Raw genomic sequence first — 27,328 nt, 5'->3', positions numbered from 1 at the left:
TTTTTTTGCTTAAGAACTTCATGAATACATCGTTTTTAATAGCTGAGTAGTACTCCATTGTGTAAATGTACCACATTTTCTGTATCCATTTCTCTGTTGAGGGACATCTGTGTTCTTTCCAGCTTCTCACTATTATAAATAAGGCTGCTATGAACATAGTGGAGCATGTGTCCTTATTACATGTTGGAGCATCTTCTGGGTATATGTCCAGGAGTGGTATAGCTCAGTCCTCAGGTAGTACTATGTCCAATTTTCTGAGGACCCACCAAACTGATTTCCAGAGTGGTTGTACCAGTTTGCAATTCCACCAGCAATGGAGAAGTGGTCCTCTTTTTCCACATCTTCACCATCATCTGTTGTCACCTGAGTTTTTGATTTTAGCCATTCTGACCAGTGTGAGGTGGAATCTCAGGGTTATTTTGATTTGCATTTCTCTGATGATTAAGAATGTTGAACATTTTTAAAATATATTTCTTGACTATTCGATATTCCTCAGTTGAAAATTCTTTGTTTAGCTGTGTACCCCATTTTTAATAGGGTTATTTGGTTCTCTGGAGTCTAACTTCTTGAGTTCTTTGTATATATTGGGTATTAGCCCTCTACTGGATGTAAGATTGGTAAAGATCTTTTCCCAATCTGTTGGTTGCATTTTTGTCCTATTGACAGTGTCCATTGCCTTACAGAAGCTTTGCAATTTTATGAGGTCCCATTTGTCAATTCTTGATCTTACATCATAAGCCACTGGTGTTCTGTTCAGGAAATTTCCCCCTGTGCCCATGTGTTTGAGGCTGTTTCCCACTTTCTGCTCTATAAGTTTTAGTGTATCTGGTTTTATGTGGAGGTCTTTGATCCACTTGGACTTGAACTTTGTACAAGGAGATAAGAATGGGTCAATTTGCATTTTTCTACATGCTGACTGCCAGTTGAACCAGCACCATTTGATAGAAATGCTGTATTTTTTCCACTGGATGGTTTTAGCACCTTTGTCAAAGATCAAGTGACCCTACCTATTTGGGTTCATTTCTGAGTCTTCAACTCTATTCATTGATCTACCTGCCTGTCTCTGTACCAATACCATGCAGTTTTGTTTTGTTTTTGTTGTTTTGGTTTTTTTTTTTTTTTTCACTACTTCCCTGTAATACAGCTTGAGGTCAGGGATGATGATTCCCCCAGAAATTCTTTTATTGTTGAGAATAGTTTTCACTATCCTGGGGTTTTTGTTATTCCAAATGAATTTTTAAATTGCTTTCTAACTCTATGAAGAATTGATTTGGAATTTTGATGAGGATTGCATTGAATCTGTAGACTGCTTTCGGCAAGATGGCCATTTTTACTCTATTAATCCTGCCAATCCATGAGCATGGGAGATCTTTCCATCTTCTGAGATCTTCGATTTCTTTCTTCAGAGACTTGAAGTTCTTGTAATACAGATCGTTCACTTGTTTGGTTAGAGTCACACCAAGGTTTGTAATATTATTTGTGATGTGAAGGGTGTCATTTCCCTAATTTATTTATCACCCTGTTTATCCTTTGAGTAGAGGAAGGCTACTGATTTGAGTTAGTTTTATATCCAGCCACTTTTCTGAAACTGTTTATCAGCTTTAGGAGTTCTCTGGTGGAATTTTTGGGGTCACTTAAGTATACAAGCATATCATCTGCAAATAGTGATAGTTTGACTTCTTCCTTTCCAATTTGTATCCCTTTGACTTCCTTTTGTTATCTAATTGCCCTAGCTAGAACGTCAAGTACTATTGAATAGATAGGGAGAGAGTGGGCAGTCTTGTCTAGTCCCTCCCTGATCTTACTGGGATTGCTTCAAGTTTTCCTCCATTCAGTTTGATGTTGGCTTTGGTTTTTGGTGTATTGCTTTTACTATGTTTAGGTATGAGCCTTGAATTCCTGATCTTTCCAAGACTTTTAACATGAAGGGATGCTAAATTTTGTCAAATGCTTTTTCAGCATGATGTTTTTTTTTTTTCTTTAAGTGTGTTTATGTAGTGGATTACCTTGATGGATTTCCATATATTGAACCATCCCTACATCCCTGGGATGAAGCCTACTTGATCATGATGAATGATCATTTTCATGGGTTCTTGGATTTGGTTGGCAAGAATTTTATTAAGTATTTTTGCATCAATGTTCATAAGGGAGATTGGCCTGAAGTTCTCTTTCTTTGTTTAGTCTTTGTGTGGCTTAGGTATAAGCATAATTGTGGCTTCATAGGATGAATTGGGTAGTGTACATTCATGGAATAGTTTGAAGAGTATTGGTATTAGGTCTTCTTTAAAGATCTGATAGAATTCTCCACTAACTCTATCTCGTCCTGGGCTTTTTATTTTTTATTTTATTTTATTTTATTTTATTTTATTTTATTTTTGGTTGGAAGACTATTAATGACTGCTTCTATTTTTTTAGGGATTATGGGACTGTTTGAATGGCTTATCTGATTCTGTTTTATCTTTGGCACCTTGTATGTGTCTAGAAAATTGTTCATTTCATCCAGGTTGTACAATTTAATTGAGTATAAACTTCTGTAGTAGGATCTGATGATTTTTTGAATTTTCACGGTTTCCATTGTTATGTCTCCCTTTTCATTTCTGATTTTATTAATTTGGATACTGTCTCTGTTGTCTATGGTTACTCTGCTAAGGGTTTATCTATCTTTTTGATTTTCTCAAAGAACCAGCTCCTAGTTTTGTTGATCTTTTATACAGTTCTTTTTGTTTCTGTTTGGTTGATTTCAGCCCTGAGTTTGATTATTTCCTGTGGTCTACTCCTCTTGGGTGTATTTGCTTCTTTTTGTTTTAGAGCTTTCAGGTGTGTTGCCAAGCTGCTAGTGTAAGCTTTCTTCAGTTTCTTTTTGGAGACACTTAGAGCTATGAGTTTTCCTCTTAGCACTGCTTTCATTGTGTCCCACAAGTTTTGGTATGATGTGTCTTCATTTTCATTAAATTCTTAAAAGTCTTTAATTTCTTTCTTTATTTCTTCCTTTAATAAGTTATCATTGAATAGAACATTATTCAGTTTTGATGTGTCTGTGTTTTCCATTTTCCATTGATTTTGTTGGAATTTAAGAACAGTCTTAGTCCGTGATGATCTGATAGGGTGCATGGGATTATTTCAATCTTCCTGTATCCATTGAGGACTATTTTGTGGCCAATTATATGGTCAGTTTTGGAGAAGATACCATGAGGTGCTGAGAAGAAGGTATATTTGTTTGCTTTAGGATGAAATGTTGTATAAATATCTGTTAGATCCATTTGGTTCATAACTTCTGTTAGTTTCACTGTGTCTCTGTTTAGTTTCTGTTTCCATGATCTGTCCATTGCTGAGAGTGGGGTGTTGAAGTCTCCCACTATTATTGTGTGGGGTGTGATGTATGCTTTGAACTTTAGTAAAGTTTCTTTTATGAATGTGGGTGCCCTTGCATTTGGAGCATAGATGTGCAGAATTGAGAGTTCATCTTTGTAGAGTTTTCCTTTGACCAGAATGAAGTGTCCTTCATTATCCTTTTTGATAACTTTTGGTTGAAAGTCAATTTTATTTGATATGAGAATAGCTACTCCAGCTTGTTTCTTGGGACCATTTGATTGGAAAATTGTATTTCAACCTTTTACTCTGAGGTAGTGTTTGTCTTTGTCACTGAGGTGCAGTTCCGTATGCAACAAAATGCTGGGTCCTATTTAGGTATCCAGTCTGTTAGTCTATGTCTTTTTATTGGGGAACTGAGTCAACTGATATTAAGAGATATTAAGGAAAAGTGATGGTTACTCCCTGTTATTTTTGTTGTTAGAGGTGGAGTTATGTTTGCGTGCCAATCTTCTTTTAGGTTTGTTAAAAGATTACTTTCTTGCTTTTTCTAGGGTGTCATTTCCCTCCTTGTGTTGGTGTTTTCCATTTATTATCCTTTGAAGGGCTGGATTTGTGAGAAGATATTGCATAAATTTGGTTTTGTTGTAGAATATCTTATTTTCTCTGTCTATGTTAATTGAGAGTTTTGCTGGGTATAGTAATCTGGGCTGGCATTTATGTTCTCTTAGGATCTGTATAACATCTGTCCAGGATCTTCTGGCTTTCATAGTCTCTGTTGAGAAGTCTGGTGTAATTCTGATAGATCTGCCTTTATATGTTACTTGACTCTTTTCCTTTACTGCTTTTAATATTCTTTCTTTATTTAATGCATTTGGTGTTTTGATTATTATGTGATGGAAGGAATTTCTTTCCTTCTCCAGTCTATTTGGAGTTCTTTTTTTAATTTTATTTTAAAGTTTTATTTATTGTTATATGTAAGTACACTGTAGCTGTCTTCAGACACACCAGAAGAGGGCATCAGATCTCATTACGGATGGTTGTGAGCCACCATGTGATTGTTGGGATTTGAACTCAGGACCTTCAGAAGAACAGTCGGTGCTCTTAACTGCTGAGCCATCTCGCCAGTCCCCTATTTGGAGTTCCGTAGGCTTCATGTATGTTCATGGGAATCTCTTTCTTTAGGTTAGGGAAGTTTTCTTCCATAATTTTCTTGAAGATATTTACTGACTTTTTAAGTTGGGAATCTTTGCTCTCTTCTATACCTATTATCCTTAGGTTTGGTGTTCTCATTGTGTCCTGTATTTCCTGGATGTTTTGGGTTAGGAGCCTTTTGCATTTTCTTTGACTGTTGTATCAATGTTTTCTAAGGTATCTTCTGACCCTGAGATTCTCTCTTCTATCTCTTGTATTCTGTTGATGATATGTGCATCTATGCCTCCTGATTTCTTTGCTAGGTTTTCTAACTCCAGGGTTGTCTCCCTTTGTGATTTCTTTATTGTTTCTATTTCCACCTTTAGATCTTGGATGGTTTTGTTCATTTCCTTCTCCTGTTTGATTGTGTTTTCCTATAATTCTTTTAGGTATTTTTGTGTTTCCTCTTTAAGGGCATCTAGCTGTTTACCGGTGTTCTCCTGTATTTCTTTAAGGAAGTTATTTATGTCCTTCTTAAAGTCCTCTAACATCATCATGAGAAGTGACTTTAATCTGAGTCTTGCTTTTCTGATGTGATGGTGTATCCAGGACTTGCTATGGTGGGAGGACTGAGTTCTGATGATGCCAAAGAACCTTGTGTTCTGTTGCTTATGTTCTTATGATTGCCTGCCACCATCTGATTATTTCTAATGCTCTCTGCCCTCACTATATCTGTGTTCCTGAGATTTTTTGGTGTGTCAGAGTTCCTCTGAAACTTTTTGGTGTGTCAAGCTGCCTCTTAGACCCTGAGATCCTGGTGTGACCAAGTTTGTGGGATCCTGTGATCCTTGGTGTGCTAGAGTGGCTGGGATTGGAGCCTCCTCTGGGGGGGCTGTGGGTCTGGCTGTGGAGTTTGCACCCAAGGTAAACCGGGGCAGACTGGAAGGAACCCAAGCCACTGGTTGGGTGGGGCTCTTGTGTCCCTGAATCCTGCTGGTCTCAGTTACTCCCGTTGGTGTTGGAAAAAGTGTTGTGTCTTCCTCACCCTTGATCCGAAGGTCCTGGGTGTGCTAGAGTGTCTGGGAGTAGAGCCTCCTCTGGGGGCTGTAGGACTGCCTGCCGAGTTTGCACCCAAGGTAAACCAGCACAGACTGGAAGGAATCTGAACCCTGCATTTGCTATTCTTTGATGAACATATTCTTATTCCAGAAAAACAAGTACAAGATGCACACAACTAATACCTCATTAATCTACACAGTTTGGCATTGTATTCAAAATAGTAAATCAATACATTTTTTTCAAACAACATGCTTTTTTTTTGAGGTTATAGTATAATTACATCATTTCTCCCTTCCCTTTCCTCCCTCTAAGCCCTTCCACATTTACCCCTTCTTCTTCTATTTCAGATTCACGGCCTCTTTTTTAATTTATCGTTATATGCATACCTGTATGTGTGCCGGGCAAGAGTAGTTCTCCTGCTCTCATCACTGAATGGCTCTAAGGAAGAAGACAAATTGCTGCCCCTTGTGGAATTGATTCTCACACAATCAGTAGAGGCCAACACACAGGACAGAGACTGGGGAAGACTCTACCTGCCTCAAGGCCTTTGAGCAGGGACTTCAACTTTCCTGTTGGACTCACCAACACAGCTTGAGAATGGACAAGATCATCAGGTCTCCTTGATCTCCAGTTTGCTGACTAATGGTTTAGATTTCCTCAGCCTCCATAATCATGTGAGCCAATTATTTACCCAAAGCAAAGCAAACCAAACCAAAACCCACAAATCTTCTTGCTATGTATGTGTGTATGTATTGACTGGTTCTGTTTCTTTGAAGCAATTGATGCCTATTGAAATTTGCTTTCTTATAAAGCAAAGTCAAGGGCTTCTGGGAATATAAGTCTGCTGCTTAGTTTTGTTTTGTTTCTGGTTTTTATTTTTTTATTTTTTTATTTTTTTATGATCAATTTGACTTGATCTAGAGCAATGATTCTCTAACTTCCAAACACTGAGACCCTTTAATATACTTCTTCATGTTGTGGTGAGCCCCAACCATATTTTTTTTGTTCCTACTTCATAACTGTAATTTTCCTGCTGTTTTTGAATCATAAGGTAAATATCTGATATGCAGAATATATTATATGCAATCCCTGTGAAAGGGTTGTTCGATCCCAAAAGTGGTCATGAGCCACAGGTTGAGAACAGCTAATCTAGAGTCAGCTAGAGAAAGGGAACCTTAATTGAGAAAGTGCCTCCATCAGATTGCCTGTAGGTAAGACTGTGGGGTATATTCTTCACTAATGACTGAGATGGGAGGGCCTACCCCACTGTAGGAAGAGTCACCCTGGGGACAGATGGTTATGGATTCTATAGGAAAGCAGCCTGGGTAAGCCATGGAGAGCAAGCAAGAGTGTAGGGAACCTCCACTGCCTCTGCTTTGCTTCCTGCCTTGGCTTATCTTGATGCTGGACTATAAACTGTGAGAGGATAGAAATCATTTCCTCTCTAAGCTGTTTTTGATCAGTGTTTTACCACAGCAAACCCAGCTAAGACAGTGGTGCAGGTGAGGAAGATGGGGACAGTTTGAGAACAAGGAAGAGTTTGCTTTCCTTTTTTTGGTGGTGTTGTGTTTTCAGAAGACAACTTAGAGCTACTGAACTGAACATGTTTTCTTATACAAAAGGTATTTATTCTGAAGCAAAGCTACTTGTCATCATTTGTGAAATGATTGGGTTTCTATGTTCTTTGGCAGTATTAAAAAAGGAAGGAATAGAACTTGGGTCTTTCAGGGAGGGAGGGTACTGTTGGAAAAAAATAGCTAGGGTTCTTAGACCCCCTTTGCATTTTCTAGCTATATGACCTTGTGTAAATTAAATTAATCAATTTCTTTTCAACTGCTTCTCATCTGTAGCTGCCTGATAATATCATGATGGACTTAAGAAGTTTCTGGCGGTAAGCCTGCAGTGATTGTGACTCACCAAGAGGATTCCGACTCCGCTTACCTGACCATTCAGAGCAATGGGTTGGGCAGTGGTAATCTATGAATCACGGAACAGAGGAACACAGCTGTTCCCACTCAGTTCCTGTTTAATTGTTGCTCTCTCAACCAGACGTTTCCAGTCAAGTCTCTGCCCTGTTGCATGCTATGGGAAAATCCTCAGTGTTGAACTTGCAGGGGTGGTGTGAATTCAGTTCTTCTGGTAGAAGGTATTTGCCAAAGATCCCAAAGGAAAAAAGAAATCATTCAGGGGCAGCTGGAGATGGGGTGTGCATGGCAGAAGATGTATGAATGCTTCAGCTAGGCATTCTCTGAAGAAGCACATATTTTGCTATTGCTCAAAGCTGAGCACATCCTAGCAACCTAGGCTGCAGCTTAGGTAAATTTTCCCAGAGCAGCTTCACAGACTTTATTCTTTGGAATTTTCTAACATTTTGTGCAAATTGATATTTCCATGATCACATCCTATCAGTGTATAATGCTTACAGACCTTTGCATTTGGGGCAAATTCCAATAGCCATTGGCTGAATTGGTCTCTCCCACTCATTTATCTAATCACCACTGCCCCAGAATTTGACTGCATTTAGAGAGGAGGTCTTCCCTGACAGACAACCGCCCTTTCTCATCTGGAATGTCTACATGTCTCTGTATGCACACTTCCTAGGACTATGGTACCACTTCCTTTCCTTATACAGTATTCAGTATTATAAAATCAGCACTTCTACTTGGCTCATTTAACTTTAATTAAGCATTAGATGCCAGATCTTTAAGTGCTATCACTTTGGGGAAACTCAATTTTGTTCACAATAGTATTTAAATATTTTTGTATGAAGTAATGTGAATCACTGTTAGAGCATTGTCCATTTTAATTATTGCTATTAATTGCATTATATTCATGTAAGTTTTGGCCATATACAATTTTATTTTGATGATTAGTAATTCCATTTTTGGTCTTGACTCTTAGGGGTCTTTGCTGTAAAATCATTACTATGATAATGAAAAAATAAGATCTTCATCAACTCTAAGAAAAATAATAAGTTATTTGCAGTTATTAAGATGTAAATATCATCCTGAGAGAGGTAAATCAGACCCAAAAGGACATGCATGGTATGTACCCACTAATAAGTGGATATTAGCCAGACAAAGAGAAAGAGAGAGAGAGAGAGAGAGAGAGAGAGAGAGAGAAATCCCATACAGAATACACAAGACAGTCCACAGAATTCAAAAGGCTCAACAAGCTGAAGTGTCCAAGTGAGGATGCCTCAGTCCCACTTGGGAGAGAGAAGAAAACAATCACAAGTGGGGAGGGAGGGGGAGACTTGGGAGGGAAAGTGGACAGGGAAGGGGGGTTGGGCGTTGGGGGGAACCTGATCTGGTATTGAGTGAGGGAAAAGGACTGAAGCCCTGAGGACCAGCAGAAAGAATGCAAACAGGCAACCTAAGGAAATAGGAGGTTGGGAGGAATCCCCAGAATCCACCAGAGACCTGGGAGGTGAGAGACTCCCAGGACTCATAGGGAGAGACCTTAGATGAAATGCCGGACAGTAGGGAGAGGGAACCCACCTCCAGCAGGATGACAGTACATCAAGTAAGGGATGGGGCTGCCATCCCACAGTCACACCTCTGACCCATAACTGTTCCTATCTGAAAGAATTACAGGGATGAAAATGGAGAGAAGCCTGAGGAAAAGAAGGTCCAGCTACAGGCCCAAAGTGGGATCCAGCTCAAAGAGAGGTCCCAAGACCTGACACTATTACTGAGGCTATGGAATGCTCACAAAAAGGGATCTATCATGACAGCCCTCCAAAAGACCCAACAAGCAGCTGAAAGAGTCAAATGCAGTTATTTGCACCCAACCAACGGACAGAAGCTGCTGACCCCTGTTGTTGAATTAGGGAAGGCTGAAAAAAGCTGAGGAAAAGGGTGATTCTGTAGGAGGACCAGAAGTCTTAATTAATCTGAATCCCCAAAATCTTTCAAACACTGGACCACCAAACAGCATACACCAGCTGATATGAGGGCCCTAACACACATATAGTAGAGGACTTCCAGGTCTGTGTTCATTCAAAGACGAAGCACCTAACCTTCAAGAGACTGGAGACCCCAGGGAGTTTGGAGGTCAGGTGGGGTTGGGGGAAGGGGCATCCACATGGAGATGGGGTGGGGTGGGGAGAAGGTGTGGGATGTGGAGCAGTCGGAGGTTGGATGGGGAGGGGCAGGGGATGGAATTTGGAGTGTAAAAAATGAATTACAAATAAAATAAAAATAAAATAAATAAATAAAATAAAAAATAAAATGTATACATTAAAATTATACATGAACTTTTGACATATGCTCAAAATAATTTCTGCAGAAATATAGATAATTAAATGCTAATTAGGTTTTCCATTTATTTATTTATTTATTTATTCACTTTACATCCCACTCACTGCCCACCTCATGGTCACCCTCTCCCATAATCCTTCCCTCATCCTCCATTTCCTTCTCTTCTGACTGGGTGGAGATATGTTTTTACAATATTTGGAGGTATAATATGTGTTGTGGATAGCCCTGGGGCTAATTATATTTGATGTTAATTCCGTTCTCCTCTGAGTGGTTGAGAACAAAGAATGAGTCAGCACTCAGGTGATTTCCTGTAAACCTGCTTCCTACCTTAATTTGTAAAATAAAGGAGAGCTGATGATTGAACAGATAAAAGGGAAAGTGGATCAGAAGGTGAGAGAGAAGAAGGAGAAAATGGCAGAGGGATAGGTCACAGAGGAGGAGGAAGAAGGAGAAAAGCGGAGCAGAAGCAAATGGCCTGGAAAAACCGCAAGTTCTAAGGGGTCTCATAGATGTGGAAGATGGCAGTGTAGCTGTGAATCTGCCCAATCTAGGGGCAGAGCATGTATTCATATTAATTGTGTTGTATTTTCATTGCTAGGGCATATTTGGCTTGGAAAGATTTACCGCAACATATATGGAGATATGTTACGTAACAATTCACTTTGAAATGAATTTAATTCAACAAAACAATTCAATTAGAAATGACTTATAGTCAATTTGAGTATATACTAAAGAGAACTTGTATGGACACTTACTTTATTTCATTCCCAGAAAATAGGTGCTTATGGGTATAGTTCCTGTAAGAAGAGCAACATTTAAAATGAACTTTTTTTGGTGGGGGTGGGGGGTGGGAAGATGTGAAGATAGGACAGGCCCTAATTCAATTTGACTGGTCTCACAGCAAGAGGCAATTTGGATATACAGAGTCACTGGGATTCACACACACAGAAGAGCGTGAGGAGACACAGGAAGCAGTTAGCTGCATGGCAGAGGGAGGAGGCAGAAGAATCCAACCGTGCCAATACCTTGACCTTATAGTTTTAACCTTCAGATGTATAAGAAAATTGCAGGCCTGATGGTGGTGGTGCATGCCTTTAATCCCAGCACTCAGGAGACAGAGGCAGGCAGATCTTTGAGTTTGAGTCCAGCCTGGCATATAGAATGAGTTCCAGGAGAGCCGGGGCTACACAGAGGAACCATGTCTTGAAAAGAAAGAAAGAGAGGGAGAAAGGAAGGAAGGAGAAGGAAGGAAGACAAAGAAAGAAAGAAAGAAAGAAAGAAAGAAAGAAAGAAAGAAAGAAAGAAAGAAAGAAAGAGGAAAGGAAAGGAAAGAAGGAAGGAGGGGAGGGGAGGGGAAGAGGGAGGAGAGGGAGGGGGAGAGGGGAGGGGGAGAGGGAGGGGAGGGAAGGGAAAGGGAAAGGGAAAGAGGGAAAGGGAAAGGGAAAGGGAAAGGGAAAAGGAAAAGGAAAAGAGGAAAGGAAAAGGAAAAAAGAAAAAAGGAAAGGAAAAGGAAAAAAGGAAAAGGAAAAGGGAAAAGGAAAAGGAAAGGGAAAAGGAAAAGAGGAAAGGAAAAGGAAAAAGGGAAAAGAGGAAAGGAAAAGAGGAAAGGAAAAAGGAAAGAAAAAGGAAAAGGAAAAAAGGAAAAGAGGAAAGGAAAAGAGGAAAGGAAAAAAGGAAAGAAAAAGGAAAAGAAGAAAAGGAAAAGGAAAAGGAAAAGGAAAAGGAAAAGGAAAAGGAAAAGGAAAGCAAAAGGAAAGCTGCCACGCACTCCGATCAGTCAGCTTGACAGGCTGAGAGGCCTGGAAGCCACTCATGAGGCAGAGAGTTTCACGGAAACTCACCTCCTGGAGTCTGGCGTTCTCTTTAACCCATATACTCATACCCTATTCCCGCGTTAGTCTGGTGTATGGATCCATGTGCTCTCTTTTAGTATTATCTTATTACTTTAAGTGCCTTTTAAGATTGAATTCTGACATAGCTAAGCCTTCATCAGTGTTCCAATGTCCTAGAAAGTCCTTGAGCAGACCATGGGCTTGGAATTCAATGTTGCCTATTCAGTGACATTCAGAATTGCCTCTGGCATTACACTATCACTTTGAATAAAAGCTAAGTCACTGCCCTACACAGGAATTTACCATCATCTAGGAAGAAGGAAGTTTGAGACCTGAGGAACCAGAGTAGATACTTAGAACTATAGATAGCTGAGTTACACCCATGCACACGTATTTACAATGGCCTAGGGGGAAGGTGGACTATACAATAGACTAAAATAGGAACTATGGCAAGGGCACGAAGCCCTTGACCCTGGCTTCTAAGATTAAGTGGACCTTAGGTGGAGCTCTTTTTGATCCCAGTTGTTAACAATGAAATGTATCCCAGGTGGTTCCTGTCAGACCTTCTGTGTTTGTATTCCTCTGTTTTGTGTAAGAATCCAGTAACCTCTTTGTACCTTGCTGGTGTGTCACCCAACTTCCCTATTTTCTTCTGTATAAAAAGTTTGATGCTCGATTTGACAAATTACATTCAGATTCTACACAACCTTTCCTGTGTTGGTCTGTCTGTCATTTCATCCGACACTTTGCCCACTGCCCCAGAGACCCGTTCCACACAGACAAAGGGGCCCAGAGGGTCTGTGGCAGAAAGGAAAGGAAGAAAGAGAGAAAGAAAAGTGTCAATTTTCTCTAAACACTCACTGTCTTGCTAGAACTACACATCTTCTAATGGTCTTCCAACTCCGGCTGTGACGAGGCAGATTTTGGAAGGTTCTACCTACTTTCAAGTCACTCAAAAAGGTCATGTAAATCTCTTCTCATCCAGAAGTTGTAGGTCTACAGAACTGTATAAATCTCCATCCTCAAAGGTCTGGGGGAGGGGGCACTGTGAATGAAACACTTGCTACACAATTGTGAGGGCCAGATATGGAAATCCCAGGACCCATGTAAAAAGCTGCAGGGATGTGGTGGCCTGGCTGTAATCCCCACCTTCAGAGGTAGAGATGGGATCCTTGGGTTAAGCTATAAAGTAGATTACCTGAGCAGCTAGCTTCAGCTTCACCAAGAAAGCCTAAGAAAATAAAACAGAGGTCATTCCAAGATGATATGGGAGGTCAACCTCTGGCCTCCACACCCACGTGTACACACATGCATGCATACCCACACATGTGTATCAGCATACATGCAAGTACATATGCACAGCATGCACATATACATACAAACATGCACTCACGTGCACTCGAACACACATGTGGGTGCACCCACATACACATCAACACAAGATCTCCACTATGGCCTAGATGAGACTGGACTCTTTAAGACACTCCAGGGAAAGGGGCGCAGGGCACACTTTAATCTGATAACTACAAGGACTGTTGTGTGAATACCCACTCCCTGACAGCCTGCCCAGCAATTCCTCCCTGGGGCTCCTCTGCCAGGCATGTTGCTTAGAGTACAGCCCCTCAGGCAGGGACTTGGCAACTCTATCTAAATTCTGTAGTCAAGTTTCAGAGAGACAAAACATTTAAAAAAAATAGTGTGGGTACAGCTTGAAAAAGGAATGGAAACAAGAGCTGTTATGCAGACCGATTGAGAAAGAACTCTTGGAGTCCCTCCCTGAACATCAGGCTAAGCGTGACAGCGGAGCAGTGATTCTGGCACAGGAAGTGGTTTGGCATTCTAATCTAGAGCAATTGTATTAAGGTCTTCAACACTGGCTCTGAGCTTGCTCAATCCCAAGTGTGGACTGATGACACATGTGGATATGTAGTAAAAAGATTCTGTGGTACACTGGCTTCTGTGGTATCAGGTCATAGCTTGTCGTTTTTGTCTGCATCTGCAGGATGATGTCCATGTGGCAAGAATTGTTCTATCTTCCTGGTGAGGAAACTGTCTTCTAAAAACTAGCTTTCGCAAAGGACAAAGGAGTTTGTACTAACTCCGCTGAGTGGATTCCAACCCAGGTCTTACTCAAAACCACACATTTAACCATAAAACACCACACATTTAACCTTCAAAACCACACATTTAACTATAAACAACACATTTAATTATTTTGTCATGTTGCCTCTAAAACTTTCAAGTACTCTCTGAATTCAACATCCCACAGTGGCTGAATCTGTCAACTCTATTGAATTAGTAGAAATATCACTGTTGATATATGTGTGTGTGTACATGTCTACACACAGAACCACCATATCCCCAAAGCTCCTTTAGATTCTAAGTGTACCTTAATATACTATTTGCTCCATTGTGTGGCACTAACAGAAAATGGCTGGGACCTTTTAATATCCGAGAACGTCTGAGTATAAACAAGAATTTAATTTGTGTAAAAAACAAACAAACAAACTATGAACCTGGGAAATGGGTCTGTTTTTCTCTTAACTATTTAAAAGATGTTCTTAAATATTGTTTTTGCCCTGAGAAGAAATTGTATTACCTATTTATTCATGTGGTACATTGCAAGACTGTCATTGGATTCTGGTGTGAGTAGATAGGACTCAGAAATAGCAGCTCACCCAAGGGAAAGAAAGTATTGTTTTTAAGTAGAGATGATGGATTCAGTTTTCACAAAGTTGTAATATGCCTTTTTAATGAAAGAAAAATTAGCATTGATTTAGGTTTTCATTAAAAATTTGTTTAGTTTCTTTCCATCTGACCTATTCTCATGCCTGGCATTTGCCCATAACCAGACTCTCCATGCTGACATCAACTGAATGGCTCCCACGAGCAGTCTCATTTCCAATTGATGCTTAGCGTCTATGCATGTGTGTGAGTTTACACCTCTGTATGACTAATGCAGACCATTTACAAGCTATCTATCATCCTTCCTTAGATTAGAGGCTCCCTCAGTCCCACTTCTAAATATATTTTTGTAAAAGGGCATATGAGTCACAAAAGCTTACTTTCAAAACTGGGTTTGCACAGAAGCTAAGTATGAGAAGATACCGTATTTTCATATTTTCTCTTGCTATTTAATGTTCTACATCCACTGCCAGGCAAACCCAGAGTTGCAGTAAGTAGAAAGCAGAGCCCAGTAAGCAAATGACAGGGACACATCTACTGCTACTTGGGGTGGGAGGGCACAAACTTTAATACTCTGTTTTCTTATGGTGATCCCAGACCCAGAAGATCTTGTTAATGAACAAGAGACAATACAAATCTAGCTGGCTATTGTTGTTGCAGTAAGATTTAAATAAACTGACTCAGTTTTAAGCATTTCTTTTGCTTTCACTGTAGATATACAAGACAGACAGGACACACACACACACACAGAGAGAGAGAGAGAGAGAATGATTGATAATGCGATTTTGTTGTTTTGCATTTTAAAACCCAAACACTCCCAAGGATTACAATTTGACATATTCCTGCCTTGTCTTTGTATGAATATATTCCTTTAATTTCCTGTTCTCTGGCTGCAAAACAAAAAAGGAAATGCCAGGGTTTACTGCTGTCCCCAAAGTCTGTCTCATACTGCTGTTATTATACATAAATGGATCAAATTCCTGTGGCCTTGCCCTCTGTGCTACTGATCAGATTCCCCAGTTCCCTTCCCCCAACATCCTTAAAAGCTCCTACTTTTCATTTACTAGATAGCCTCAAAATTAAAAAAATCCATAAAAATATGTCTTGTTTTGCCCAGTTGAGTAACAGTAAGAATAAAAGTTCCTCGGGGCTGTAGTGAGCTAGTCCACATGCTACCGTCTGGCCTCTCAGAATATGATTAAATAAAATCACAAAGGAAAAACAAAGGTAATTCATGTATTTCTGTTGGCTTCATGTTGACCTCATTTAACAACCTCTGATTCTCCTAAAATAGACTGGTCATAAAGAAGGACAAACCACCACTGCAACATTTAACACTTATACATTTTATTTAGTTAAATCAGCCATTTTACAACATTGCAGCTATGTATTGTTAGTGTTGTATTGTTTTCCAATAACTAATACATGCCCTCATAGATATATTCAATTAGTGTTATCACCATGGGAACAAGATGCTGATTCATTAACTGAAAATTCACTTCTCACAGTATTCAAGTTTTTGATAACACAGCAAAAAAAAAAATTAAAATTGAAGAAAAAAAAGTGAAGAACCATTAAGTTGCCACAAGGACATCATCTGCACTGCAAATAACACAACAGAAAGGCTTTTCATGAGCTCCAGGGCAAAGATATGACAAGATGGCCACCTCATATCTCAAAAAGGGCTGCCACCTGCCTCTCTCTCTCAGTTTGGATGCCAAAGAACACTTTGTTTCTACGCAGTCCCCCAGAAAGTGCTAGTGCCAGGGACTCAGGAGATTTGGCTGATGGGAAACCTCTCTCCCAGGAAAATTCTTCTCTTGGCAATGTTACTTTAAAAGATGAAGTGCTATTGTTTGTCGTGTTTGTGTCTGACATTCCGAGCAAAGAGTCAGTTCTGCACACAGGAAAAGGCTAGATAGGACTGGAAAAGTTTCAGTCTCTGGAGGGTAGACTGTTTTTCTTTCTTTCTTTCTTTCTTTCTTTCTTTCTTTCTTTCTTTCTTTCTTTTTCTTTTAAATTTCATCTTCATTGAATATACTTTCTTTAACAAATAACTGATTCAAAACGTATACTGTTTATATGAATATATTTGTGAATATATTTATTTATATATGTTAAAATGCTACACAGCTTCAATCACTAGGGGGATTCGACATAGGGCATGGGGAGCACTCAGACTGTCATTGTCCCTTCTCTAAAACAAACAGAAAGTCACACAAATGCACTTCAGTTTCCAAGAGTGTCTGGGTTTCAAATAAATAAACCAAAAAAAAAAAATTAATGAGAACCAAATCTTCCAAGGATTTCCCAAAATCTCATCTGCAAGCTGAAGAGCAGACATGGCTAGAAAGTAGAAACTCAGAGTGAAAACCATTAGTGTAATAAGAAGATGTGTGTGTGTGTGTGTGTGTGTGTGTGTGTGACACTACATGCAGGTATTAGAGGAAAGATAAACTTGGAGGTGGGGAAAAAGAAAAGAAAAGAAAAGAAAAGAAAAGAAAAGAAAAGAAAAGAAAAGAAAAGAAAAGAAAAGAAACCACTCCAACATGGTGACAGCATTTAACCTTTTGTGTGGTGCATAAATCTTGTTTCCAATGAATTATCTACAGTGCAGTGGCCAGAAGAAAGTACCACCAGTAAGACAGCGTGGTTTGCTAAAGCAGCAATGAACACCGGAAAACTACAGTAGTTATAGCTTTTAAAATACCCTGCCAACGTGTCCAAAGTCAAAAACACCTGAAGGTGCTAGAACACCACCCCTGAAGCTTCTAGCACCAGAATACCTCACTGTTTCCATCTGCTTGCCTGTGAGTCCTTCTCCCTCTCCCTCAGGGTCGCAGTCCAAGAGCCAACGGCTATGGCTGACCAGTCCTAGAGACCACTCCTCGGGATTCTTCTTCAAGATTATGATCCTGACGGCTTTAAGAGCAAATGGCTACTCTGGAAGTTCTAAGGACGTGTCTAAGTCTGAAGTGTTTCTTCCATAGAACTGTATTACCATTCGATTGTGTTAGCAATATCATAATTAACCATTGTTCAGCAATATCTAGAGGCTTTTATTCCATGATGCCCAGTGTAATTATGACAGGCAGTGGTTTGAATTTTACTCTGTTGTTCGTCTGAGAATTTCGGCTATATACATTATACATAGATACCCTTGGAAGGATTCCCCTGTCGCTTGAAGAAGTCTGCAGGTGAAGTTCTTCTGATTCATGGAGTTTCATGGAGCTTGAGCAGAAGCAAACGATAGAGATGCCAGTTCCCAGGTTAGCACGGATGCTCAAAATAGTGGATACAGCATCCGGAAGGAAGGATGCTATCTTTGGTCACAAATTAGCTTATAGTTAGAGAGGGGCAGGGAGAAAGAAGGAAAAGTAGATGCTGTGTGTTTGCTGAGAGTGGAAGTGTCACGGGGTCCCAGTAATTAGGCCACTTCAGTCACTCCTGTGCAGAAATGGGAAGTTGCATATTGAGTGGGTTTGTGGTTTCTGGTGAGAACTGGGCAGCTCCTCATTTGGCCTCTTGTTTTGTGTTCTCCTTGCAGAAGTGCCGAAGGAGTTGCTGGAGATCTCGCTGGAGGTCGTCTTGGTCCAGTGCTCCGGGAACATCCTCCAGGTGCTCCAAGGTGATGTGTTTCCCCTGCTGGTCCTTCACCACAGCCCTCCTCTGTGTCCTGGCTTTACTCATTGTTGTCCTACAGGGAGCAGACAAGATTAATTAGGCTCTGCCTTCCCTGAACACCCAAGAACTTCCTGTTTCACCTTTGCATGTGTTTCTATTAGCATGTTTCTCGCGTTTCTCACAAATGAGCGTCTCTTGTCAGAAAGGACCCGCAAAACCTTAAACGTTGTATTTTGGAACAAATATTATTTTTTTCATCTTTTAGAAACACTTCATGGGAAAGACTCTGTGTGTCCATTTTATTTTCTCAAAGAGAAGCCAGGCCATATGACTCATGTTCCGGTTGAGCTGCACGGATCTGAAAGATCCTTGTCTGCTCTGAAATAACCATCCCACAGTCACCACTGGCACACTCAGAAAAATCATTTAAAATCGACTCACTTCCCAGACCTCAACTTTGCCCAAATTTTGTCTTACTAGCACTTTCCTGTGAGATTCAGATCTTTAAAAACTGGGATATTCTATCAATATACATGACAGGGACTACCAACAAGAAGGTCTCTGAAGCTTCCCTGGGAGTTGGCAAGGAAGGGAAAGGAAACGGATATGACTTGTGAGAGCTGACACTTCTTGTGTATCCTCGAGACCTCCATGTGCTTAAGTCCTGTGCATCCCTGCATGCCAGTCAGCCGGCTGCTCCCTTCCCTGTCGCCTCACGAGGCGCTTCTTTAGAAAAGATGCTGTAACTTACTGTTTTATTTCATACAGTTATTTTCTTAGATTCCCCCACTTGAAAATGATACTACAATTTGTTCTCTCTGTATTCTTCTTGCTTTCTACCTGTGAGAATAATGCTTCAACTGCAAATATGTGTTGAGTATATTCTATGTACGTACTATCCTATCATAGTTATGACAAATAAGAAAAACTGACTTTAGAGGATTTTAATGACATCCCACATCATCATCATCATCATTATTATTATTATTTAAAGTATTAGATAAGGGACTGGGATTCCTGAGCCTGTGTCCATATCTGGGAAGTCATGGACCTTCAAATCCAGCAAACAGAGAAGGACAAGCATTTTCCTAATGAATTCCCAGTGTTTAGAAGCTGAAGTTCTGACCATGGTCAATCCTGGAAACACGCACTGGGATGGCCGCGTATTCTAAAACTTTACTTCTTCCATAATACTTACAGCTTCCCTCTGAACATCCTTGGTTCCTTCTCCCTTTCCCCGAACCTCTCACTCTGGTAGATATTAAGTAAATTGTATTTTTCATTTGATGGCATATCTACATTGGTTCCTCTTGATGGAATATTCAAACTTGATTGCTGTGGATGCAACCAGTTTGTGTTATTTCTGGTGGTCCCCAGCAGTGCTGCTGCTTTTACTCCACAAAAGGCAAATATCAGTCTCTTTCTGTAGAAGTTAGGAGACATTTCATAGCTCTCTTGTCACAGGGCAGGCCTATAGCCTAGGACCCTTCCTTCCTTCCTTCTTTACCTACCTTCCTTCCTTCCTTCCTTCCTTCCTTCCTTCTCTCTCTCTCTCTCTCTCTCTCTCTCTCTCTCTCTCTCTCTCTTTCTTTCTACCTTTTAGTTTTCTATAGATGTATGCAGATGTTTATATACACACATGCATATGATAAATGTATAACTGAAGTGCTGCACCATAGAATTCCACACTGTCTGGCAGGGTAAATGCAAGGTGTCTGTCTATATCTTTGGCTTTCTGACCAGCACTGTAAAGACACAGTGAGTCAACTGCTTTCCAAATTTATTCTAGTTCACAGATCCTGGAGCACCAGGGTTTGTGAGGACTGTACAGTTTAGTCTGAACAATTGGACAAAAGAGTTAAATGCTCAGAACAGCAGAAACATTTTATCCTTAATTCATATAGCATTTAAAAGTTCTAGGAGAGCAATTACATTCTTCCAAATTCATAGCTGCTGCTGTTTCTCCCTTTTGAGCAGAGGGTGAGAGTATGACAGAACCTTTAATTTTTCTCTTCTAATTATTATGATTCAGAAACCTAAAATAGCCCCATGGGGTACTATAAATGATGATCTTTCTGCTCTTTTCAATGAGATGAGAAGCACAGTTATAACTTGGGTTCCCATTGTATCTTTCACTGAGAAGCTGAGAGGTCTATGTGTGTCCTGAGGCTTACAATAATGCCAGAGAACCAAAGAAGTGAGAGCAAACAGAAGTAAAGCCCAGTTCAGGCATCGAACTTATGATGGCACAGGCAGTTCACTGTGCCTCACACATATGGAAAAGGCTGCTCACTACTTGCACAGGCTCTTACCAAAGCTGCTTTCAGCAGCATTCGGTACATTCAGGATCGAAGGCATCAAACTTAGGCTCTAACTTCTTGCCACTCGCATGCAGAGTCATGAAACCGGTTAACGGTGAAAAGCAGATGCTATCCAAAGCCACAATAGACAAAGACTGAGCTGGATGTGGTTAGTTGCCAAGCCAATCAGTGTGCCATTGATTAGACTTCTTTTCATGTAACCTCCACATCTATGAACTTGGTGGTATACCCCACCTACTTGACTATATGGGCAATTTGCTTGAACCCAGAAGATCAAAGTGTATAAAGGAATGGCTTGCCATCGCCATGTCTCAGTATTAATCTGAAGGCATCAGTGGACATTTCAGGGGCAACACACTGACACATCCATGCCTGATCTGTGCCTTCTCATATATGACAGTCAACAGCCCAGAAGGGCTCTGCCCTTTCCTAACATTAGAACCCAGTTGTATCATGTTAGTTGGCAAAGCATCACCCCATGCTAACCCAAACCTCTTAATTATTGATCCATCCTCCTTCAGGATTTCATTCTCTACTAAACTGGGCAAGTAGACGTTCATATGGCTACCTGTGTAACCCAAAGCCTGAGGTAAGAAAAAGAGAAAACAAGACTTGATTCATAGACCACAAACATTAAAACAGTTTATTGCTTGACTAACTGTGGTGACACAGAAAGGTATCTGATGGAACGGAGGGCAACCCCTACAGGTTCATATGGGTATTGAGGTTTTAGCAACTCCCTTAAAATTCCACTGGTGTTACAGATAGTTTTACACTACTTGCCAAAAGCTTGGAAATAGCATCTAGGCCAACTGACTTTAAATGACTTCCTTGTTTTACCACACCACTTCTGATTGTGGAGATCTGAATGATAAAGGTCATGCTGAATGATAAAGGATAAAACCCAGAACATTCCTCAGTGTATAAGTATAGGACACAGAGTATAGCATTTAATTTTAAAAAAAAAGTTTTGAATTGTTTATATTTGTCTATGTGTGTCTGTTATCCCTTCTTCAACCCTTAGAACAGATGTGTTTCAGGATTGAGATAATTTAGTATCTACTGATATTCACTGCATATTATTAATGCCTTAGAGAAATCAAAGGCCATATCCTATAATCAGGTCTAAGGCATTTCAGTCACAGAGAATGAATATTTTATAAATTACATAAGAGGTCTTCATATTCTATGGGTTTTGTTGCAGCTCTTGCCCTTTGCATTCTAATTCTAAGCTGGTTTATACAGAGTCAAATTCCCTTTCCAGTAGCTCACAACATTGGCTTTATTTTGTTGTTTTGTTTTTTTTTCCCAGAATTCCTGCTGTTTGTAATCATATTGAGAATCTGTGGTTCTGACACTAAAGAGCTATTTCCTAGCTGTTGAGAATCAGAATGTAAACAATGACCAACACTTTTTAAGTTAGAATAAATGTAATTTTCATTAATACCCACCACTGAGGATATTAGCTAACAAAGATCAGTTCTACCCATCAATATGAACTAACCAGTACCCCCAGAGCTCCCTGGGACTAAACCACCAATCAGAGAAAACACATGGTGGGACTCATGGCTCTAGCTGCATGTGTAGCAGAGGATGGCCTAGCCAGTCATCAATGGGAGGAGAGGCTTTTGGTCCTGTGAAGGTTCTATGCCCCAGTATAGGGGAAAGCCAGGCCCAGGAAGCAGGAGTGGGTGGGTTGGGGAGCAGAGGGAGTGGGGAGGGGACAGGGGATTTTTGGAAGGAAAACTAGGAAAGGGGATAACATTTGAAATGTAAATAAACAAAATATCTTTTAAAAAAAGATAGTTCTATCATCTAACAGGAAACACATTCTGCACTATTATTTATTTACTTTTAAAAAAAAATTTTTTTTTTTGAGACAGGATGCTACTCAGAGGTCCAGGGTGGCCTGAACTCATTTTGTCCCTATATGCTAGCTTTGAACTCATGGCACCCTGCCTTAGCCATATCAGTGCCAGTGTTCCAAGCCTTAGCCATCATAGCTGGCATTGTAATTTAACAGACATAGGGAACTTTGTCTGGACTCTGGAGACTCTGACCCCACATCAACAGGAAGGACTCTTAGCAGTCTGTGTTTCTAAGAGCCCTTTTGGGTGACATGAGTGAATGCCACTAGGCTGAGGAAATATTACTTTACTACACAAATTGTTTAAGAAGGAAAGCTGGTCTGTTAAGTTACCCTAACACCGTCCATGAATCTGTGCATAAAAGAAGCAGTGACAAATGATTCTCTTTTTGAACCCAAAGCAACCATGAAATGCACATGAAACAAACACAAAGGAAACATGAAACATGAAAGAAAAATAAACACAAAAATGAACCAAGGCTTCTGTACCTCTTCAAAGTCATCTTTGGCTGAAGGAAGGTCAGTGGCTAAGCTAGAGTCCCCAAGACTCTTCTCCATCCGTTCTCCATGTACCATGGTTGTTTTAACAACTTTGCTGACTCTACGGCCTTCTACTGGCTCGGCCTGAAACTGTGAGGTACTGGACAGAACGCTGGGTTCAGACAAAGTCACCTAATGAATGAAGGACATGTGACAGACAATTCCCAACTGATAAAAATGGAACAAACGATGCCATTTTCTGTGCTGTGAAATAAAGTGGTTATAATACTGGCTTTCTGAAAAGTGGTAGTTAGGAGTAAGAGAGCAATTGGTCTATCTGAGTGTGGGTTGCTAAGCTGGTTAATGGGTCAGTTGAATAAAACCTTACCAGCCACATTTCTAAAAGGCTGATAGGTGCTCTTCCCCACAATTATTTCTTTGGCAACATGAAGACAAACTCAACCCCTGAAGGAAAAGCATAAAAAGCTAGGGGACACAAGGTAGATGGCTAGATTGTCTCGGGTACATAATCATACGATTCTTACTATATGAATGAGTGCAGAACAGTAAGACTTTCAAATTGTGTGTCTATGAGAACCAGTGTGGGCGGTGGTTTGAAGCTTTCCAACAGGGAAACAAAACAGAAATTGATAAATGATAAAGCATGGAGTTTCAGATCATAATTTTAATGACCCTGAAATGCTGAAATCTGAGTATCAAACACAGGTCTAACGTGACCTTTGGAAGGCTGGTGTGCCAAGAGGGCCTAAGCACTGCAGTACACTTAGACACCATCTCTTCATGACACACATCTGGCCAAAAAAAAAAAAAAATGGATTTTATTCTCTTAAAATTTGACTTTGGATTTGTACTGTAATCAAGTATGAAGTAAATACAACATAGAAATGAGAAAAACCAAACAAAGACAGTGAGTATAATGGCCACATGAAATGGAGATTCAGTAGGAATGAACACCTTTTGGGTTTTATTTATTTATTAGGCCTATGTTTTAACTTTCTCTGTGCAATAAACTCTGCGGAGCTGGGTGGTGGCCTCACCTCTGACTGCTGGGTGTCACTCTTCAATACCACGCGCTTTATCACTTTGGAATAATTGTCCCCATCCTCAATGTTGACTGGCTCCTGAGGCATCCCCTGCATGGTAATCTCCTCCTTCTCTGTGCCATCAGAGGAAACGTACCGCCTAATGATTTTCCGGGTAACCTGAAAAACATTTCATGAGTCCCTCTTATTTTTGAGTTACGGTACCACACTAGTGATAGCCGTTATACAGGAAGACTGAGGTCAGCCCTGTACAGAGCCCCTGGCCAGTACCTTCTTCACCACGGTGTGTCCATTCTCATCAACATATTCTTCCTCTGTGACTGTCTCTGGGGGTATGTCAGGCATATCGTCTCCCTAAAGAGTGAGAGAAAAGTTACTTAAGTCTCTGGCGCTTCCTGAAGAATTACAGCCAAGTGTTTTTAATGTGAGGAATGTTAGAAAACCAGACAGAGGTCATGTCGAGAAGTATTGCTGAGATGCAAGATCCTGTCAGTTTGATTAATAAAAATTAAAACAATTAAGCAGAAACAACAAAAATATCATGCTCAGGAGAATCTCATTAAAGTTAGGTAAAACTTAACCAACCAACCAAAATGAATAAGCAAGAGGAGAAACAGGTGAAAGCCAAGAAGCCAAATCGTTCTTCTGCGTTCTGGGTCTCGGAGGTAGGCTGCAAACATCCTTGGCTCTACATTCCCTTAGGAGACGGAAGGCCGGCGGGAGCCACTTTCCATGCATGCACTACCTACGGAGCATGCTCAGCTTCTGTTGTTCTGGGTCACTTAGTGAGGGGAAGAGCTGTCCCAACGTGCAGTAACTTAAGAGCAGATACCTGGATAATCACTCTCCGGCGAACAACCCTGGTAGTTACCATGGCCTCCTCATCAGAGCTAGCCTCCAGCTCTCCTAATTCCTCTGTTAGCTCCTGGTGGAAGCATGCAAGAATCGTTGTTTTTTTTTTTTCTTTTGTTTTGAGTTTAGAAAATTTAACCAAAGATTTTCTTGAGATAGGATCTCACTTGATAGACCACCCTGGCCTTGAACTTCCCATCATCCCCTCCCAAACTCCTGAATGCTACAGGATTCCTGAATGTTTACAGATGTGAGCCACTGCATGTGGCTGCCTTGTTTTTGCCTAATTTGCTATTGAGTCTTTCCTACTGTTTTCTGGATTTGTTCATATCCTATTCTGAAATTTTATGCTGGTGAAAAAAAATTGTCTTTTTTTTTTTTGGTGTGGAAAAATAGATGAGTGGTCATCTCAAGCCTCAACAAGCAAGGAGTTTCATTGCTTCCAGAATCATAGTCAAGTCCTGCAATCTGAGAGCTGTCAGAAAAGCCATGTCTCAAAATTGGTCCCAAAGATATGTGTTTCCCACATGAAGTTTCATGAATCCTTGTTCTTGAAACTTGTAGTAAAAGCCAGGTGAAGACACAGAGCCTAAGTCGTGCAGTAGACACGTGCAATCTGTGGACCAGTCCTGATTAGGCCTAGAATAGAATTCTTATCCCATACATGGTACAGTTTGTATTTGTACCTGGGGTTTCTGAAGGAAAGTCAAATTCCCTGGAGATTTTAGTTAACAGTACGTTTTCCTGGCATCAAAAGTGGTAGGCCTTGAATAATATTAAACTAGTTTTTCAAAGAAGTTCAGAGAATTCAAAGTTTGATCCAAAATCAGAGATGAGGCTAGGCATATAATTTTAGATCAGAAAGTATGTCTTAGGAGTCACAAACTGTCAGTTTTTCCTACTGGAACATGGCTTCTCTCCTCTCCTTTCCTCTCTTCTTACTCCCCCTCCCTCTACCTTCCCCTCCTTTTCCCTCCCTTCCTCTTTTCTTCTCTCTCTCCCTTCTTCCCTTCCAAGTTTTTTGATAGCATCTTGCTTTGTCATATCCCAGGTTGGTTTTAAAATCATGACCAGCCTGCCTTGGGTTTCAGAGTCCTGGGATGACAGGTATGGACTCCCCCGCTCACTTGAACCCGTGGCATTGGGTTTGTTTTCAAAGGAAAGGAACACATTCGATTAGCTTAATACATCTCAAAACACCCAAGTTACAGCTCTGCAACCTTCTCTTTGAAAGGAAAACATACAAATTTTAAAAAATTATACATAAATACATTCAGGAGCCTACCACCCAGCAACATGGTCTGACACTTTATTTATAATGATTTTTTTTTAAAAAAAATCTCAGGATATAAAATTTTGTTTAAAACTTTTACTCTTTAGAGGAAAGTAATTTCTAATTTAATGAGGAACACATTAGGATTCGCTCAGTCTACTCTCTGGGCTTCTCCAGGGAGAGGAGTTGTAAGTTCCTTAGCCAGAGCTGAGGTCTGTGGACTATCTAGACCACATTTGGGGAACCCGAGGTTTAAAGGCATTTCTTTTTTTTTTTTATATTTTTATTACATATTTTCCTCAATTACATTTCCAATACTATCCCAAAAGTCCCCCATAGCGCCCCCCCACTTCCCTACCCACCCATTCCCATTCTTTTGGCCCTGGCATTCCCCTATATTGGGGCATATAAAGTTTGCAAGTCCAATGGGCCTCTCTTTCCATTGATGGCCGACTAGGCCATCTTTCGATACATATGCAGCTAGAGACAAGAGCTCCAGGGTTCTGGTTAGTACATCATGTTGTTCCAACAATAGGGTTGCAGATCCCTTTAGCTCCTTGGGTACTTTCTCTAGCTTCTCCATTGGGAGCCATGTGATACATCCAATAGCTGACTGTGAACATCCACTCCTGTGTTTGCTAGGCCCCGGCATCGTCTCACAAGAGACAGCTATATTTGGGTCCTTTCAGCAAAATCTTGCTAGTGCATGCTAAAGGCATTTCTTAAGACAGCCTGTACTTCTGCCCACAACTTTAAAACCCTCTTTATGGCGATGTGTCATCATATACTCTCAGGCCACTGGTAGGCACTTGGACAATAAAATAAGACAACAGGTTTAGGGGCAGTGCCTTTTTTTTTTTTTCTAAGTTATTTCTAAAACCAATCTGAAGAACTTGCAAATTTCACTGCCAAGACGATTCTCTCCAGCAGAGCTGCTGCTGGGCAGACTAGAGCTCGATCTTCATGCTCCACAAGGGGGCAGGAAAGGAACAGCTTTGACAACCACATATTCACCATGCTGTGTGCAATACACACACACACACACACACACACACACACACACGCACACGCACACGCACACGCACACACACACACTTAACCCCACACACACATTAATATTTTTAACAAAGTTATACTTTTACACTGAGGATCATTTGGGTGCTAACCACCCCAGCTGCGCCAATGCAAGTGCTCTTTTACGTACAATGCTTACAGCCTACAGGCCCAGCATCACACTGGTACTCTCAGCAGGTTTGTTCATTACCATCACCAACATTACACACAATTCTAGTATTTTTTTTTTTAAAGCTGTGCTATACTGTTTCATTACAGAGTTTGTTTTTCTGAACAGATGGACTTCCCATGATAAAAATCTGAGCTCCCAGTACGACAGCTAACCTTGGAACTGTGTACCAACTCTTCGGGATTTACTGGCTCTCAAGGGTTTCCCATGTCCTGTTTAACTTACATAATAAGTCATTTTAGTTTTGAAGTTATAAAACAATACAAAATAAAACAAATAAAGATCCATTAATAGACAGAGAAACCAGGAAGCTGTGCAACTCT

General features: G+C 40.4%; 1 protein-coding gene across 6 annotated transcripts in view; it reads right to left on the bottom strand.

Annotated features, from left to right (window-relative positions):
- Positions 1-15,607: 15,607 nt before the first annotated feature.
- The window catches only part of Ank2 (ankyrin 2), a 605,825-nt gene continuing 594,104 nt past the window's right edge, over positions 15,608-27,328 (bottom strand). For 4 of the 6 annotated variants that reach the window (XM_029474795.2, XM_085835541.1, XM_085835542.1 and 1 more), the window contains 6 exons: positions 24,470-24,562; positions 23,908-23,991; positions 23,632-23,796; positions 22,583-22,765; positions 20,719-20,810; positions 15,608-17,978 (listed from right to left, as the gene is read on the bottom strand). In XM_029474795.2, coding sequence (XP_029330655.1) covers positions 17,795-17,978; positions 20,719-20,810; positions 22,583-22,765; positions 23,632-23,796; positions 23,908-23,991; positions 24,470-24,562 — 801 coding nt within the window. In that variant the 3' untranslated portion in view covers positions 15,608-17,794. The remainder of the gene's footprint in view (positions 17,979-20,718; positions 20,811-22,582; positions 22,766-23,631; positions 23,797-23,907; positions 23,992-24,469; positions 24,563-27,328) is intronic. The other 2 variants (XM_085835544.1, XM_085835545.1) reach the window with 1 other exon arrangement.

This window comes from Mus caroli, unplaced genomic scaffold, assembly GCF_978045245.1.
Source record: "Mus caroli unplaced genomic scaffold, Mus_caroli_1 scaffold_3, whole genome shotgun sequence".
Classification (NCBI taxonomy): domain Eukaryota; kingdom Metazoa; phylum Chordata; class Mammalia; order Rodentia; family Muridae; genus Mus; species Mus caroli.
The sequence above is the reverse complement of the archived record's forward strand: the minus strand, read 5'-3'. Positions and strand labels throughout refer to the sequence as shown.